Source organism: Monodelphis domestica, chromosome 2 (genome assembly GCF_027887165.1).
Source record: "Monodelphis domestica isolate mMonDom1 chromosome 2, mMonDom1.pri, whole genome shotgun sequence".
NCBI lineage: Eukaryota > Metazoa > Chordata > Mammalia > Didelphimorphia > Didelphidae > Monodelphis > Monodelphis domestica.
The window spans coordinates 402,138,701-402,159,137 of NC_077228.1; the positions used below are offsets into that span (position 1 = coordinate 402,138,701).

Here is a 20,437-nt window from a genome sequence, read left to right on the forward strand (position 1 = left end):
GTGGAGGCACGGAGAGAAAGAGAGGACCTGTAAGCCAAGATGCAAGAAACAAGCTGGGGACCTAACATGCCTGTCAATCAAGAGGAAGGTTCCAAAGGGAATGTTCCCAGGAGTGGCAGTTGGGTGTTTCTGGCTACAGAGAGAGGAGAAGAAGCAGAAACTTGGCCTTTGAGTTGGTTATCTTATTGCGAGTTGAGCTGGCCAGGAGAAACTGAGAGACTTTGGACTTTGTTTTCTCTTTGTGGTCAGAAACCCCCAACTGCCACTCCTGGGAACATTCTGTTTGGAACCTTCCTCTTGATTGACAGGCAGGTTAGGTCCCCAGCTTGTTTCTTGCATCTTGGCTTACAAGTCCTCTCTCTCTCTCTCCATGCCTCTACCACACTATCCTCAGCACTTTTCACTTGGAGTATTATAAGTCTACTGATGGATTTCTCTGTGTCCATTCTCTACCCTCTTCTATGCATCCTCTACATAGCTAATAAACTAATAATCTGAAAGCACAGACCTACTTACTCAAGAAATATCAGTAGATCCCTTTTGCTTTTTGTCCTTTAAAGGCCTTTGAAATTTGACTGCACCCTGTCTTTCACCCTTTACACTTTTGACACTGATTACATATTTTCCACACACACACATATATACACAATGGGCCATTTCTTGTTTCTTGTAAACAGTATGCATTCTTCTACCTCTCTGTCTTTGCAGAGATTGCCCTGCATTCTGAGAATGTTCTCTTCCTTCACATCCCAATTTTGAAGTCTACCCATCAATACTCAGTTCAAAAATTACCTTAAAAAAACCCTTTCCTAATCACCCACATGTTAGTATTACCTACTCCCAATGCACCAAAATGATTTTGCATTTTGTTAATATGGATTTTTTAAAATCTAGTTCTTTGAGTATGACTTTTTCTCTTATTATAATGTAAGCTCCTCCAGGGGCAGAATTTCTCTCATTTTTGTTTTTATGTCCTCAGTACCTAGACCTTGGTAATTATTTAAAACAATGTTTATTGGTTATTATCTGGACTTAGTTATATTAACTTGAAAAAGCTAAATAATTATATGTATAAGCCAATAAAATGAACTTGGCATAAACTCTTACTAATATCAATTTTCAAATATGTGCATATAGACTGTAGATAAAATATAATACCATTCTTCAAAAAGTATTATCATAATGTTGTCCTTAAATGTTCATTCTCTCTTAGAAGTTTGTTGGCCCTTGCCCCAGACATAAGGGCTAATCTTGAGATAAGAAACAAATCTGGGGAGGGGAAAAGCTTTTGGCACCCTTGCTCATTTCAATCATGCTATGTCCAATGAACCATGAGCCATAAATTCCAAACCTAAATGTGGAGAAGAATGAGCCAGGGTTGGCTTTTCAGCACTAGAAATGGTAGATAGTATTTCTATCTCCTAAATAACTAAAACAGCTTCACTGGCAGAGGTGTTCCTAGACCAATTGTGTTCAATTACACATTCAGGTGATGTCAATCTTAATATAACTTTGGGGACAACTCCATATATGGCATTAAAAATATTTTTTAACTTTTTAAATTCTCCTACTTTGAATAATGAGTAACATTACTCATTTAATTTTGAAGGTTTTATGTTGTCAAAAACACATTTTTATCAAAACCAAGAATATTCAAAATTATTAATTATTAGAATTTCTCCAAATTTCCAAATAAATCACATAAAGTACCATAGAAAGCCATAAATTTCTGTCCAAATTGAGGCAAGAATTTAGTGTTTTCATTTAGCTTCTTAAAAAAATTTACTGATCTCTTGTCTTCATTGACTCTAAATCCAGTTCTATCTTTCTTTTCATATCACCCTTATTTTTGTCAGAAGCATCTAAAATTTCCTATCTCCTCAAGTAAACCTGACCCAAAATTGTTATTTTCTCTCCCCTTTCCAGTATATTAATACTTTACATAAACAATTAAAGAAAAGTAAGATAAAAATAGGTAGGATTTTTTTTAATGGTGATGCTTTTAGCACTTATAATTCCCAGAAAACAATAAGGACTTAAAAATACTTGGTAGAATGTAATGGGAACTTGATAAATGTTTGTTGACTTTCAGAGTGGCAATAAGAAATTACACTTATCCAGAAATTTATCTTATGTAGGTATTTAGTCGGGGATTCCATTGTCGATAAAAAGTTAGTATACTACTGTATTATTAAGGTTGATGAGAAAAAACAACAACTAGCACTTAATTTTCACTGTAAGGTTTATAAAATACTTTACAAATATCTCATTTTATCCTCAGAACAATCCAGTGTGTTATCATTATCACAATTTTACAGATAAGGAAACAGATAAATCTGGATTAAGAGACTGACTTAAGTCTAATAAGTGTCTATATCTAAATTTGAATTCATATTTTCCTGCCTCTGGGTTCAGAACTCTGGACACTGTACCAACTAGCTTCCTAAACACAAGTAAAATAATTATTTAAATATGCAATTACAATCTAAATAAATGTTCTATTCAAACCTGCATGTAAGTAAAGCCTATCTAACTAATTAATTTCCTTAATATAAATGACCAAAGCCGAGTCAAACAGAAATTTGTATAATGGGAAATAAAATAATGATTGATATCACTTTTAAAGAAAAAGGAAACATTATGACAAAAATATAATTTCTAAGTTGAATATTCTCATATCTGTGCAATTAATAATGGAATAATAACCATTAAATATAGAATACTTAATTTCTCCCTTGCAAAGAACATTCTAGGTGATTTCATAGTTTCTCTTGGTGCTCCACTTTATTTTTGCCACCAGCTTAACTTTTACCATAATTTTTCCCCTGCCCAGGGATGTAAAGATAACACAGGTGGTCCATATTGTGATAGATGTCTTCCTGGTTTCTATGGTGATCCATCTAAAGGAACAGCTGATGACTGTCAACGTTGTGCCTGCCCCTTAAACATACCATCTAATAAGTAAGTAATAAGACTTGCCTATGCCAATGCTTTGGCATCCAGTTTCTAAATTTTATTGTGGTTGATATTTGTGGGAGGAAAGAGGGAGGGGTAAAAGAAGTGTTAATGTAAAAAACTTCTATTCTCTTTTTTGTATGTATAAATGAAATTTGACTTTTTATTTTTTAAAAGGTATTGATTTGTTAATTCTACAATGAATTATGATTCTAAATTTATTTTAATCTTGAATATTTTTTAAAATATTCAATTCCTTTAAGCAATTATTGATATATTTCCAAATAGCACAAGCAATTTCTAAAGAAAATCAAATATGTATTGCTTGTTACATCTAGGTTTTGACTTTTGTCTGATTTTACCTAATCAAAAGAATTTTGACTGTAAAATATTTCATTTCAGATTGTTTCTGAACTGATGGTTTGTGAGCAACAGTTTCCATGTTTATTTGCTTCACCACCACCAACAGTATATTTTCTGATCTGGAAAAAACAACCTTGAAATCAAACTTCACACAGTGTTTCCAGTTAAAGATAAAAAATGACCATCTATTATAGGAAAAAAAAATAGCATTAGTTGGTCTGTTAAAGATACCATTCACTCATATGCCTTATCTTGAATAAAAGAATCTAATCATAAGACCTCTCACAGGGGTCCATTACCATTGTTGCATTATGAACACATGGTGGAGCCTATGGAACCCCTCTCAGAATAATGTTTTTAAATACATTAAATAAAATCCATAGGATTCCAAAGTAAGCCTATATATAACTATATTGATATAGTTATCAAACTATTAAATCAATAACAATAAGAAGTTCCCAGACCAGAAGTTAATCACTCATAGCTGTTCATGTTCTTCCCCCATGAACCCCCATCATTATTTCTATCAGAGGTTCAGAGGTTTGGGGATATCTCTAGAAAAAAAAAAGGTTTTTAATTGTTCCTCTAAGATACCCTCAAACTTCTTGGAAAGCTGCCAGATGATTTCTGATGCTTCTTTATTTGGGTAACATGGCAAGCATAGTCCTTCAGGCAGAGCAGTGCTGAGAGAGATTGCATTTCTTTTTCTGAGTAGAACTAGTCTCTTAATTTGGTATGCCCATGCATATCCTAGAATATCTTGGAAGAAATTTACCTCAGCAATGACAGAAATTAAAATAATAATGCCATGCCTGCTATTTAGCACAGTAAGTTCATTTTATTTTGGGACTTTTTTATCTGAGCTGCTCAAGTCTATATCTTATTCAGTGCATAGAAAGCACTATGCTAGGCTGGTTGGTTATTGTCCTTCATACTCGAAGAAGATCAAAATGCCATCACTGGTGATAGTTTCTATTTTGTTTTGTGTTAACCCATACCTTCCACCTTATAACCAATACTAGCAAAAGAGTGGTAAGGGCTAGGAAATGAGGTTAAGTGACTTGCCCAGGGTCACACAGCTAGGATGGTGATTTTTTAAACTTTTACATAAACTGGATTTAAGTGAGGCAGAGTTGCACAAAGTCCTCAGCTTTATTCTACCTTTCAAAGTCATTGAAGACCACTGGCAAGATAAAAATGGAACACACACCCTGACTTGGGGTTACATTCTTTTGTGTCCCCCTTAATGGCTAGCACAAGACTTTTCATAAATGTAAAGAGTAGATCTAATAATAATAAATTAAATTTAATGCTATAAAGTTTATAAGGTATTTTATATGTAACTCATTTTATCCATATACCTATATTGTGAGTTAAATTTTTTTAATATTAGCTAGAGTCAATTTATTAATTATTGCATCTACTTAACTTTTCTATAGCACCTTAAGGATTTTGTTGAATTTTACATGTATTATCTCATTTGAGCAAACCTGTGATACAGGTGCCTTTGCTTATTAGTCTCATTTTACAAATGACACGACAAAGACTAAGAGATATTAAGTGATTTACTCAGCATAAATTAATCAGTATCTGAGGAAGGATTCTATCTTAGTTCTTTCTGACTCCAAAAAATTCTCTCTACTAATATAACATTTGGTTTTTAACTGACTTTTGTTTTCCCCAATGGAATTGAATATAGGGTAATCTACAACTCTTTTTAAAAATCAATAAACATCGCAGCCCATTTCTTCATAAATAAAAAAGAGGATATGAATTACCTTTTAAATCTATAAATGTAAGAAGTGAAGCTTGCAAATTATCACTGCTTAATACAATGGGCCTTGGGAAGGGTATGATTATAATTATAGAAAGTATTTTAGTTAAAAGGGCTTAGAAAATTACTATTATATGGATATTTGATTTATATATGAGAATCTAAGAATATGGAAGTTTTTGATCTTTTGTTTTTTAAACAACTAAACAAAAGAAAAGGGTATGTGTAGTGAATAAATACAATTACTTTCTTTTAATCATTCTTTTTTTTATTACTGCTATAGCCTGGATTTCAAGCTTTAGATTACCCAAAATTTTTCCATTTCATATATAGACCATACTACAGAGGAACAGAAAAACTCTACTCAAATTGCTCCAAAGATTGAAAGGTTGTTGTGACCTTTGGGTATGTGTAACCTGCTTAGTGACAGATTTTCCTTGGTGATTCATTTATTTCATTCATGTACATAAATCTTAAGACATAAATATTTTGGATCCAAATTTCAAAGATAGCATTGCTATATAAATCATATATCTGGGGACTTATACAGTTATAACTATTGTAAAATAGGCATATAGACAAATATAATATTTCAATTTACATGTAATCGGGGCTCATCTTTACATACCCTGAAGCTGGTCCCTCCATCTTAGATGTTTTGGGCATGTGCAAAGCAGAGCCCTGATTACATACTCACACATGCATAACCTGCATTAATCATTTACTAGAATATCCACTATTGGCTTAGCACTCTCATAGGTGATGTACTTCTTAACAGAAATAAAAAGAAATACTATATGTACAGCTTCATATAAAATTACAAAGGCTTGGTCCATAATATGGACTTTAAAATATCTGTATATTCAGCATTATGTCATATTACTAATAGCAATAAAATAGAAATAATAGCATTATTCAGAGCCAGCATTTAAGAGTGGTTTAAAGTTTGCAAAGTGTTTTATATATTATATCACTTGTTCCTCACAAGAAAGTCCTATGAAATAGGTACTATTATTACTATTCCATTTTTCAGGTGAGGACACTGAGGTTAAATGACTGGCACAGTCATACAATAAGTATCTGAGACAGAATTTGCACTTAGAGCTGTCTCTCTCCAAATCCATTTGTCTAACTTATATGCCACATAGTTGTCTGGGTATAGAGAAAAAAAGCACTCAGATTTTGGAGTACTTTTTTTCCTAAATGTTCAATTTCATCCTGCTTGAGTATAGAATGAAAGAGACACAAAGTCTTTGACCTTTTATATATGATCAATCCCTCAGTACTTAAACTAGGAATTTCTTTTATTACTCAAGAGTGGAAGAGCCTTTGGACAGGGGTACATTATCCTGGTCTTTGAAGTTAAGTCTAGAGTCAGATACCAGGGGTTTCAATTTGCCACTGTCTATCTATTTGATGTCATTTAACCTTTCTGGGCCTCAGTTTTCCTATCTGTTAAATGAATATGTTTACCTGGATGATCTCTCAGTCCCCTCCAGCCAATACCATATGATTTATTATCTCAGAATACAAATGAATATAGAACGATAGACATGAAAGATGAAAGAAAACTATATATTTGATAAAATATCATATATACATCTATCCAAAATGGTGCCAGGAATACAATAGTCCTTCAATTACACTTATTAGCTCTATTACCGCAGCCACGTTACTATCTATGAGCCTATATTTATTCATCTATAAAATGAAAATAATACTTACTGTATCTACCTCACAAAGCTATCATGAAACAACAAATTATAGAAAGCATTTTGCAGCCTTTAAAGTACCATATTTATTGTCTGCTATTATCATTATTCATTTCAATCTATAGTGAAGAAGTAAAAGACATATTTGGGTCATCTAAGGTTCTTGTAGTACCCTTTCAATCAGACTACTTAGACATCTCTCTAAAGGTTGCCTTACATGTGAATTGAAGAACAGGTAAAATTGGAAAAAATGGCTTATTTTTTTAAGTTTGTTTTTTTTTTTTTTTGCATTTTTGGACTAAAAGCAATGAAAGAATCCCAAACGTGCTTATTTCTTTATAAAATTCAAATAGTCAAATAGAATTGTTTTTTACATCACAAATGGGGATGGTTCCTGCAATGAGGCAGGTCACAATCCATCCATGCCTACCCATCATATGTAACTCATGTCCAAATCCTTCTAAAAGATAAAGGGAGGAAGGAATTAAATCCCCTGAATGGATTTCATTCCTTCCTCCCTTTATCTTATCAGTACAAGGGTAGGATGAAAGGATGTTATAACTATAGTTGGAAGAGACCTTAAAGGTCTTCTAGAGGAGAAAATTGAGGCCCATGGAAGCTAAGTGACTTAACCAAATTCTCAAAAGCAGTAAACGTCAAAAGCAAAATTTGAATCCAAGTCCTCTGCATGGCCAATTCTCTGTATTGTATTGCTGGACTCTAAGAGCTGTCCTGTCTTAAATTCTTACTACCCATATGACCAACCTATCTTCCTTTATAAAAGAATCATTTTCTCCTGATGCCATTCTTTACTCTGTTTCTTCTTGGTTTCTTATTTATCACATGCTACAGTTGACAACACTTCACCAAACACCCTTCACTAATTGCATTTAGATGCAATTTGGTTTGTGTACAAACTTCTAAATGGATCTGCATGAATAGGAAAAACAGAATTCTGTTGCTACAAGAAAGGGTGATTTTTTTTGCATAGAAGATAACCCTCTCCACTCCATTCACCACTTGGTCAGGAATTGAGACAGAGTGGGTAGTTGGTAGATCCTTCACCATTTAGCCTCAGACCAAAATCCACCAAGGTGCCACCTGTTACTTTGCAACATTTGAAGAAAGAGCCTTCTGGACCAGGACCTCCTGAGTCCTACATGGCATTTTAGTTGGTAATCCAGGAAGTGGCACTATTTCCCCATGAGCCTGCCAATAAGTGTTAATTGACACTTCTCTGGAATGGCTATTTAATCGCCAGCAATCTCCCTACTCTGCTTCTTCCTGTCCCAGCACAGTGAGCTGTATATTCTGGCCAAATCCAAAGTCAAAATCACTCCATTTTCCAGCCTAAATTCACAGGGGAAATTATCCTCATTCATGATTATCTCTTTTCTTCCTCCCTCTGTGAGTATTATTATTTTCACTGTTAGGGAAATGTCATATTCTACCTCGGAGATGCCTACAATTTTAGTAGTGGGGGGGAGGGAATAGTTTCTCAGCTACTATAGAGCAAAAAAGATTTCCTAGGCTGAGTGGTTTTACTTAAATGCATCCTGTCTAATTTCATATTTGCAAAAGCTTTGAATGAATTCTTTGTCATCACTAATTACAGGCCAGCATTTTGGAATGGGGAATAAGGATCTGGATTCCAATTCTCTCCTTAAGGTCTCAGTTTCCTCATTTGTAAAATGGAGATAATATCTACCCTTTACTCACAGGGTCAGCAGAAAGGGGGAAAACTATGTAGCTTTGAAATGTGTGAAGAAAAACTTACAAATAGGAATTCATGTAATTTTGGTTTCTGTAAATCCAAGTAAACTAAATGCTTTCCTGAAAGGTCTTGATTCTCAATAGAATGCTTTATAGTTTCTTATGAAAAATAATTATTAGTAATCTGAAATATACTTCACTAATGGCATTCTATAAATATTTCAGCAGCAATGAAATGCTTATGGAAACATCCCTTGGCTGGAAGTTTGGGAACTACATTCTAGGTTTAGTTTTGCTACTAACTAGTTCTATGACCTTGGGCAAATGACTGCATCCCATAGGCTCTGGTTTCTTCATGTTTTAAAAAGAGACTCCTGGGCTCATAGATTTGAAACTGAAAAGAGCCTTTGAGATCATTTAGTCCAAATGGCTCCTAAATATTAAGTGATTTACCCAACATCACATAGCTTCTAAGTTACAAGGCTAGGATTCAAACCCAAATCCTCTAACACATTTAACACTTATCATGTGCCATCTTTTATATAAAATCTCTAATCCCCAAAAATGCAGGTGCCCAAATTACCATGTATGATTTTGCATATACCTATCTTTGTCGATAATCTCTCCTCTGATAGAATGTAAACATCCCTGAGAAAGCTGCACAGTGACTAGATTACTTAATAAATGCTTGCTGTATGGCTGATAGCTTCTATCAAGGGTGGTATATGAACCCAGATCTAATCACACACACACACACACACACACACACACACACACACACACATACACACACACATTTGTATATCATCTCTTCCGTTAGATTGTGGGTTCTTTAAGGGAAGGAACTTTCTTTTGCCTCTTTTGGATCCCTAGTGCTGAGCATAATGCTGGGGAGATAGTAGGTGCTTAATAAAAGTTTATTGATTGATTGATATGGCCCACAAGAAAGAGACAAATGAGTCTAAAGAGTTTTAGATTGCATAGAATTTGAATAAATGAACAAAAATAAATTACTAACCATTTAATATGTGCAAAGCATTGTGATAAAATTTGATGATACAATAAAAAAAACAAGTCCTTTGCTGTCAAAGAAATCAGATTCTAATGGGAGACATAAGAATAAGAGAGTTTTCAGTGGCAGGTCATATGAAAAGTTCTTATGGTCCTTAAGGTGCATCAGCAAAGCAGATGGTATGTGTATCTTCTTTACTGTTATTTCCATGAATAAAACCATATCCATTTCTAATATTGAACCATTGGGAGTGTCAAGATCCTTGGTGAAGAGAACTTTGTTTTCTGGGTCTTCACTTTCAGTGGGCACTGAGTAGACAGAGACCACAATACCTACAGAAGCATTTGCCAGGTTGCATCTCCACAAAGGATAAAAAAAAATGGAACAGATCTTTCAAGATTATTAGAACTATTCTCTCCATCAGTGACAGTGGAGATAAAAAAAAAAAGTCACTGATACATTGGATAAAGAAGCAGAAATACTGGGAAAGAAAACAAAGAAGGGGAAAGCAATTGAACTAGAAAAATCAAATATACCCAGAGCAAGTTTGGGCTTGGAGTAAACATAGTTTTGAGGTTATTGAGACTTCAGTTCTCAAGACTTAAAAATATCTTGCAAGTATACTAAAAGGTCATCTTTGATGAAAGTATGAAAAGGGGAAGAGGCAATCTTTTGTAAACTATGTAAGTGAGCAGACCACATCTTCATAGTCATATAACTAATTTAAAAGTTGGAAAGAATGCAAGATTATGTTGTATTTTTTGTTTCTTGAACATAAAACTTATTTAATTGGACAGAGCAAAAACTCCATCTAAAAGGTTCTTCTCTAACAATATATGTCTCATGTACACTTTAAAATCATACAAACTTCCTGGAGAGACAACAGAGATAAATTTGTTTGATGACTCATAAATATCAAATGAGGGAAAAAAATGAGAAAATGAATGCTCAGGAGAAGTGTTGCCACTGTTATGAAAAAAGTCCAAATGGCAGAATAGAAATGGAAGAGTGATCCCTGACAGATTGTCATATCCCTGAGATGTTCCTATTTGTAAATGACATTTTGCTCATTTATACCAAACCCTAGGACATTGTGGCAGCTCCTGATTGAGACTCCTAATTATTCCAAAATATTTTACCTAAGTAGTCACACTGGAAAACCAAGTAAATGAGGAATGCCTTTTGTCTAGAATGTGATAAGCAATTTGATGGACAGCCCATTCAGTTGGTCCATCAGTGCATATATCTTGGACAAACCCTGTAAAGGGTCAATGAACTGGGACAAGAATTGATGGGAAAAGATGAGTGGCTAAAGTGTCTTTAGAAATTCTTTAGTACATTTAATAATTCTAAATGTCTTCTCTAAAATAAAGGGCCATCTTTTATATAGCAATGGTAGTGCTATATGTGACTCTAAAGCAGGAAACATCACAGGTTGCAAAGAATTAAATGTGCATGTCATTGAATGCATGTGGTGATCATAAATAAACTTCAGTATATTACCACTGAAGAATTGTGTGGGTAAACAGCAGTAAAATATTGGAAATATATATGTATATTACTAGGAAAAGGAGATGGGTTAATTGCATAATGAGAGGGAAAGATAACCAATGAAATAATCTTTATGTTTCACTTGTACTTACTCAACATCTACAGATCTTAGAGAAATACCACCAATATAATTAGTAGAGCCTTGTGTAGAATTTATGGGATGACAGTGTGCATATGTATAGAAGGAGATATGGATAGAATGCATTCTATGCCACTGGAGGATGTATATCCCCATTGATGTGGTCACGGGTCCAGATATCTGAATATTAACTTTTTTATTACTGCCATTTACTATTTTTAATGAATCCTATGTAATTTCTTGGTAGCACTTACAGCTTCCAAATAATATACTCCATGCCTCTTCACATTTCTTCTCAGATTCTGGTGATATTTGTTAAATAATCCAGAATTATCTTTTAAAGATAATCAATCTGCTTCTACTCTATTTAAATTTTTATGTAATATTTTGTTTTAGTTAAGAATGATTTCAAGATTTAAATATGTCAACATTCCTCTGGGAATAAATCCAAAGATACTTATTTTCAAGTATTATTAGAGATTAGAGCGGAAATAACCAAGATGTTATTTAAGTCCACCCAAAGAATCGAAAGGAAAACTAAGATTATGATTTACTTCTGAGTTAAAAGTCATTTCTTTAGGCCACTGGGCCATGGAGTCATTATTGAATTATCCTGTCTCATAAAAAATAAAAATAAATCTATTTAAGAGAAAAAATGGGAGAAAGAACAATAACTCTCTTTCCAATACTCAATTTATTGAAAGTTAAGGTAAATATTGCTCCTTAATCTTTCTTAAAAACATTTCCTAGGACTCAATGCACATGTGTAAGAAGGCATTCATGAATATATATATATATAGCAATATATATATGTATATATATATATATATACACAGGTAATACACATACAGTGCTAGCACAAGAGACAATTCTACACACACACACACACACACACACACACACATATCACATAAATGGAGTCCTCCAAAATACCTAATAAATCAAGCTGCACTGCTTTGTGTTCAAAGGGATTTAGCTGGTGAGAAAAATCTGTGGCTTTGTGTTTTTCCAGGTCTTAAGGGTCCCAAAAAAGACAGCTGTACATTCCTGCTTATTATTGGTGATCACAGACTCAGCTGAGTCTAGTCACATAATAAGATGTCATAGGGATACTGCCCTCCACTGTGCTATATTCGTGTCTGCAGAAATAGCAATCCCATTTTGTCCTCTATTGGCTGGACACTAATCTCTGTCTGTGAGCCCAGGATGACCTGCCCATCCCCTGTTGTCCCATGAGTAGAGGGATGAAAACTCTGCTGCTAATGATTTTGTCTCTCTCTCTCTTCTTTGTCCTTGTTTTTACCCAACAACAACTACAACTACATAGCTTCAGTCCAACCTGCCACTTAGACTGGAGTCGGGGATTGATATGTGATGAATGTCCTGTCGGGTACACAGGACCACGTTGTGAGAGGTAAGCAAGCACCATACTGTGTTTCAGAGTGATGTCTACCTTGGGGACTCTAAAAACAACAGGTATTGTCATTCTTTGCACTTCCTAGTAAAAGGAGAAAAAAAGAATTTCACTAATGTTCAATGAAATGAAATTAAGTTCCTCCTCACACTTGTCAAACAAATGCAATACATTTTTATTGTTTATTCATGTCCTGTAAATTGCTCTATAAATCTCTATTCCCTCAAAGAATATTTGATTAATGTTTTATTCTTAAAGGTTATGCATTAACCTATTATATCTAGAAAATATTTTCCAAGACAAAGTAATATATTTTAAGGTTCATCTTGCTACCTCCATCAGTGCCTTTTATCTTTCATAATTAGTTTTTCTGTCCTTACAATGTGACTTGAAAGTTTTGAGCCCAGTTCACAAAATGGTCCATGATTTACTATTACTGGGGTGCTTTAGAAATTAGTATGGTGTCAAAAATATAATTTTCCCAGCTGATTTATATGTTGTCATAATTATTCCCAAGATAAAATATTCATTCTGGCTGATTTATGATTTCTAAAGTATAAAATATTTTTATCAAAAATTCCATTAATCATTATTTTACTGTCAGGACTTAGATATATAATTTTCTGTGGCTGATTTCTCTTAAAATCTATTATGTAGGGGAAAATCATAAGGAGAAAGATCTGTCTTTAAATTATATTCTTGCTTTTGGTAAATTACCAAGTGCCACTACCCCATCCAGATCATCATAATTGAAATAGGCTTCTTTGCTCTGTGTACTGGAAGTAGAGAGCTAGTCACCTGTTTTTGCCCATCATCACCAGAACTAATGTTACTGAGGGCTATTCCTGTCTATCTTTTTTTTGTCTGCCTTCGAAGTTGTTGTCCCTGTTTCAACTGAGGTCCCTGAAGTTAATAATTGCTGAAATAAATCACCCAGAGAGCACAACCAATAAAAAAACTCATTGATGCAAGGTCCTAGATATTTCCTAGTAAAGCAACAGGTTTGATTTTGGAATCTGACTTAATTTACAAATTATCGACAAGACTAGGATTAGAGGGAATTCGATTTAAATTGAAGTGAAATACATGAAGAAACTGAGGGTCAATAACTATAAAAATTAAATGAGCAATAACAACAAAAGTGAAAAATATGGGTGTTTTTTCCCATCACAAATAAACAGGTAATTGCCATGCCAAGAGCAGTTTCCATCAAAACTTAGACCCTTCCACCTTACCCCACCCACTTTAAAAAAAATAATTGGAAAATGATAGCTTATCTGTCTTTGGAGGTGATTAAATCTGCTCATTTAAATGATCTAAGTTCCTTCCTTGCTTTTCTCACTCTTTCATATTAATCCCTGTGTCAGTGAGGAAACAACTTCTAAACCTTGAAAGAAAATTTTGAAACTTTGTCAGAGTTTTGAATTGGGAAGAAACGATGCATAGAAATGCAAAGAGAAGCTGATTTGAATTTTCAAAAAAAAATACATTATAATGAAGCTAATTAACTAATATTCAAAAATAATCATAAACCCCATTGACAAAAACCAGGAAGAATTACAAGCAGGGGAAACCCTGATTCCTAATATTTACTACTTTGGGTGAATTCTATCTTGTCCGGGTGAGCAGAAAATCCAGCTTTTCTCAAGCAGAGGCAGCAAAAAGATTTTGTTCTTTTCTCTATTACTTACTTGAACTCAGTGTAGGTAATAGAAAGAGGTAGCAGCTAGGGAACAAGAGCCACTGTAGAGAAGAAACTTTGGTTTTGGGAAGAGTCTTGGTAGCAAGCTCATTCCAGAATTGAGCCATCAGTGACAGCCATTTGTACTCTAGCCTAGATAGTGAAATGATGTCACTGAGAAGAGCAATAGGATGCTAAGTGCTTCACCTGAAAGTTATAGGTAGAATAATTCTGGGAATTTTGTCACTGTACATAGAGACCATCAGAAAGAAGAGCCCACATGTGTGCCTTTTCATTTTGCCTAGGAAACCAGAAGTCTTGAGGCTAACATTTAATTGCCTCTGGACTATTAATGTCTCTTATAGATTTTTGACAGATGATTTTGTCAGGAATGAGGGCAGAGGATAAGATCACACTGATAACAACAATCACTTCAGTTGCACTGCTTTCTTTGATTTTCATGCTTTTTCCTTCTACTTAGACATTGGAAGAGACAGAATGATATATGAGAAAGCAGCCTGTGCTATGTGTTAGGAAATGTCATTGTACCACTAATAATTGTGTGACCTTTGGTAAGTCAGGTAACCTCTTTGGTCTAGTTTCCTCATTGTGTAATGAAGAGTGAAGCAAAGGAAAGAAAAGAATAAATATTAATTTTAAAAAACCCTTATCTTCCATCTTAGAATCAATACATTGTATTGGTTCCAAGAAAGAAGAGTATTAAGAACTAGGCAATGGGGGTTAAGAGACTTGCCAAGAGTCAGAACAGTTAGGAAATGTCTGAGGCCAGATTTGAGCCCAGGATCTCCCATCTCTAGGCTTATATCTCAATCCACTGAGCCACCCAGCTGCCCCTAGAAGTATTTTTAAAGCACTTTCTATATTCCAGGTACAGTACTAGATAATATTTAAGATCTATCCCCTGAGGCCCTTGTTATTTAGTGGTTTCAGCTGTGCCCAACTCTTTATGACCCTATTTCAGGTTTTATTGGCAAACATATTGGAGTGTTTTGCCAGTCCATTTTGCAAAAGAGGAAACTGAGGTAAACAGGGTTTAGCAACTTGTTCATGGTCACTTACAGACTATTATGCATTATCTCTTCCAAATAAAGCTAATAAATATCTGAGACAAGATTTGAACTCAAGAATATAACTCCTCTAGACTTTATGCATGGTGCTCTGTCAACTGTACCATAGAGTTGCCCCACTGCTAAGGTTCTTTGATTTATATTTACATATATATATAAAGTCTCTTGCCAAAGATTTTCCAATTGAATTAGGGGGGAACAATAAGGAAGGAGAAGGTCATTGAATATTCAATGTAATTCCAACTCCACATCATAGACTTCAGATGAAATTTACTTACTCATCCTTGAATATGAAGAATTCTTTTGGAATTCTTGATGACATAATTTTCAGAGGGTACAGGCTGGAAAATCTGAGATCTAAAAGACTGATTTATACTACTGTTAATTAATTGAATCCAAACACATCATAAATAGGCACTTTTATTAAGAAAACACATATGATGAACAGTATTGTGTTCACTGATCATAAAACATATTTCTGCTCCATTGGGAATATTTTGTATGACTCTAAGAATACTATAAGACAGCTAACATAAAGCCTTCTAAAATGTGCAGTAGTGAACAGGTTTTTTTCATGAAAGTGTGATGTGAATTAACTATCATGTCTATTCATAATTTTTGCTTAAATGTCATACAACAAAACCCTCTGGAAGGCATAGGTGCTGCTTCTGACTTACATATTAATCTGTTTAATTATGGACATTTTCTCCCTGGAATGAGTTTTCTCCTATTGGAGAAGAAATTTGCACTATATTAATTGGTACCTGTGTTAAGAAGAATTCCCAGACCTTGTTAAATAATGTCATCTCTCCAGAGGGCAGTAAGTCATTTTGAGGGAAGTGAACTGAAAGTAATGGGTTTTAGTTGACTCTAATAATTATCTTTGATATATTCTTATTCCACTGGAGCAAAATGCATTTATTTATAGTAAACAAAATGAAATACGAATCTATGTGGATGAGATGATAAATTCCAAATATCAAACAAAGCAAGAAAAATGTGGGTGACAATTCATGTGGACCTTCTTGGTGTTTTGATTAAATGCCTCTATCTTAGGGGATGATAACAATAACTATAATAATTTAAACTTACACACAAGCACACACACACACACACACACACACACACACACACACCTACTGACCCCTCCTACCTCTTGCATTGGGAATATTTGTCTGATACCCTGCGTTGTGCTTATAACTCACTATCTCTTTGACTCTCTAGACTGAAACTCTCTCATTTGGATATGGGCAATTACTCCCTAACATGCATTATCTCCTTCAATTAAAAATTCAAGTTCCTTGAGAGCAGAGTATTTCACTTTCATATTTATATCCTCAGGACTTAGATAGTGCTTGGTGGACAGCAAGCATTTAATTGATGCATTTTTTACACATACAATCAATCATAAGGCTTCAAAGATTCCAAAACACTCTGATTATATAATTTTGTTTGATCCTCACAAAACTTTAAGCATGAGGAAGTTCCACAAATAAAAATATGATAATTTACAGACTCCAATTTAGTTTATAGAAGTCATTTTTTAAAAAATCAACAAGTAATATATATTGGTTTTAACAGGTTATCAATATTTGTAAAAAAAAATGGGTTTTCTTTTCTTTTTCTCTTTGGCATTTATCTTTTGTAGTACAATTAATTTTAGAGTTGTGAAGTACAAATCAAATTATTAGGTCATTTGTGTCCATGGTGTTCATTAAATTTTCAAGAATTTACCCTGAGAAGGTGCCTGAAATATCTCAAAAACAAGTACTTATCCCTTTTCTTGAACGTAGAGAGTTTTTCTAATTTTTCAAAATAGTAGTTATTATATGTTTCTAAATTGTCTTTAAAAACAGTATATTACTTGGAGGAAATTGTTTTCTTCATAATTTTTCCCTATATTATTTACTCTTGCTGTTCTGCATACCCATGAAATGATAGGGGTATCTGTATTGCCCAGAAACAGAAAATCTTCTATCATTTCTACTTCCTGTTTCTACTTCTGACTCTTCTTCTCCTTCAGGCTGAGAGCAAGAGCAAGTATGAAGTATAAGTAAATGTGCTGAAAAAGGAAAGAAGACCAGAATATAAATGGGTCCTATCTATTCAAGCACTTTTTGAATAAATACTGATAATCTGCCACATTAAATAGCACATTTTAGGGAGTGTTTTGATTAAGGAAAATACAATACTATAATTTATTAAAAGTTTCTGTGCCTTAAAAAAAGCTTTATTATATAAAAAAGTCATTATTGTATCCAGTGGAGCACACTCTAAAAAAAAGAAAGCCTACAATATACCCATATGGATTTCTAAATTATTAAAATATATCTAAAGGTATTTGCTGGCACCCAGAGGACTACACTCTTCTAGGATCTCCAATAGATCCAGAGCAAAGTCTCTTAACAAATATATTCCCTAGAAAGGGAGATACACTGACATAGGGATTCCTGTTGCATGCATGGGTGTCCATTGTCTCCCTCTCACTTAATTGCCAGCATATTCCTAGTTACAGTTTTCATATTAAGTAATCCATGAAGTACTACCTCTATTTGTTAAACTTTTTTTAATTACATATTGATATAATTTTTAATAATTATTTTCTGACCTTTTGTTATCCATGTCCTCTCCCTTCTTTCACACCTACCCACTCCCTAAGACAGCAGGTAAAATGACATAGGTTGTACATATATTATCATACAATACCCATGTCTATATTCATTATGTTGTGAAAGAAGTCTCTGTCTCTGTCTCTCTCTGTATGTGTGTGTGTGTGTGTGTGTGTGTGTGTGTGTGTGTGTATATGATATCTTTTAAATACCAGCTTGGAATCAACACTGTATATTGGTTGCAGGGCAAAAGAGTGGTAAGGACTAAGCAACAGGGGCTAAGTGACTTACCAGAGTCACAGAGATTGCTGTATATTTTTTAAAACTCTTAACTTCTGCCTTGGAATCAATTCTATAACAGAAGAGTGGTGAATGGTAAGAAGAATAGTAAGGCATAAGAGTGATAAAGGTGGTAGAAGAGTGGAAATTGGGATTAAAAGACTCCCCCAGGGTTATACAGCTGGAAAGTGTCTGAGACCACATTTGAACCCAGGTTCTCCTGAATCCAGGTCTGGCGCTCCATCCACTATGCTAGTTGTCCATTGCTTTTATATTCTTTAACCTGAATTCTCAAAACAAGTTAATGGGGGGGGGGGCAGCTGGGTAGCTCAGTAGATTGAGAGTCAGGCCTAGAGGCGGGAGGTCCTAGGTTCAAATCTGGCCTCAGACACTTCCCAGCTGTGTGACCCTGGGCAAGTCACTTAGCCCCCTTTGCCTAGCCCTTACCACTCTTCTGCCTTGGAACCAGTAAAGGTCTAAAAAATAAATTAATAAATAAATTAAAAAAAAAAAACAAGTTCATGGTGGGGAAAAAAAGAAGGTGAGTATTATATATTAGTAAAGAAAAGCAACCAGTTCAGGAGCTACATATGATATGTTGTAATACAAAGGCTTTCCAGCCTGAACTTGAATTCCTCTGGAGAACCACCAGACAGATTTCTTATTATGCTTTTGTCTTGTCTTCAGTGCAAGTGTCAAGGTTTGGGGTTTTTTTCCCCCTGCTGAAATCTAATTACCAGTGGAGCTACCAGGATATCATCTGCTATCTATACTGCAGTTACAAATTTTAAAATAAAAAAGAATAAAGGAAACTTGCATTGGGGGGATGGGGGGGAAGAAATACTTGAAAGAGCATCGTATTATCTTGGAAGATTAGTATCATGACAAATGTATAAACACTTTGGCTGATGGGGTTTCACAAGTCCCAAAAAAACTTTGACAGATTGAATCTTTTGCCTTAGGTGTGCAGAAGGCTATTTTGGACAACCTTCTATACCTGGAGGATCATGTCAGCCATGCCAATGCAATGACAACCTTGACTTCTCCATCCCGGGCAGCTGTGACAGCTTGTCTGGCTCTTGTCTGATATGTAAGCCAGGTACAACAGGACGCTATTGTGAGCGCTGTGCTGACGGATATTTTGGAGATGCAATTGATGCAAAGAACTGTCAGCGTAAGTCCTGAACCATTGTTGCTCCTGACAGAATTGATGTATTATATCTTAAAGTAGCTGATGAGTTCCTGAGTAGAGACTGAAGAGCAGGAAATTGTATATATAATACAGATACTTAAGGTTATTCTCTTAAAGAAAACTCATTTTGTAATTTTTGTTCTCTTTCTGGGTTATATTTCTCAACTATATTTCAAAACATGCTTAGATACATATGCATTTTAGGGGTGTTTTGAATATTATTGGGACAAGTATGGGCCAAAATCCAAATGAAGAATGATAATTAATAAATCAATTTAGGTAGTTTTGAATTTTTACCAACTATAAGCATTTGCTTAAAACATATTCATTGTATTTAATCATTTTGTTGTTCATTCATTTTCAAGTCCTGACCCTTTGGGACTCCATTTGGGGTTTTCTGGGCAAAGATGCTGGAGTGATTTGCCATTCCCTTCTCCAGCTCATTTTATAGATGGGGAAATATGGTTAAATGACTTGTATAGGGTCACACAGCTAGTAACTAGCAGAGGCCAGATTTAAACTAAAATGAATCTTCCTGACTCAAGACCAAGTGCTCTGTCCACAGAACCCCGTAAATAAGAAATTCTAAATTTTGAAAAATACAAATTCCATAGCCTTGAAATTCTGCACCCAGACTCCATGCCTAGTTAATATTTAAATATGCTGACACATTTAAGCAAAGCACGGGTTCTAATTAAAATAACAAACCTATGCCTTAGCTTGTCCTGTATCTCAGAGTTAACGAACAAAAGGCTGTATGTCACTTTGCTGATATTCCTTACATTTTAGTCATAATTTACAAATACTGGCCTACTGAATCATCTATGTAGGTATTTTACAAGCACACATTCTTTTTACTCTGATTTCATCATTTATGTGTGAAAGTGAAAAGAGGTATAGAATCCGGCAGCAATCTAGTATATTTGCAAGAATGTGTTTGGATAAACACAATCATCCTTTTTAGAGTGACCCATTATTGTTTAATGAAATCACTGTCAATTTGCAGCTGTCATCC

The 20,437-nt window shown here is 34.4% G+C and overlaps 1 protein-coding gene across 1 annotated transcript in view; it reads left to right on the forward strand.

Moving 5' to 3' along the window:
• The window catches only part of LAMA2 (laminin subunit alpha 2), a 923,420-nt gene that overhangs the window by 624,084 nt on the left and 278,899 nt on the right, over positions 1 to 20,437 (forward strand). The window contains exons 17-19 of the mRNA XM_056818751.1: positions 2,834 to 2,961; positions 12,487 to 12,573; positions 19,193 to 19,404. Coding sequence (XP_056674729.1) covers positions 2,834 to 2,961; positions 12,487 to 12,573; positions 19,193 to 19,404 — 427 coding nt within the window. The remainder of the gene's footprint in view (positions 1 to 2,833; positions 2,962 to 12,486; positions 12,574 to 19,192; positions 19,405 to 20,437) is intronic.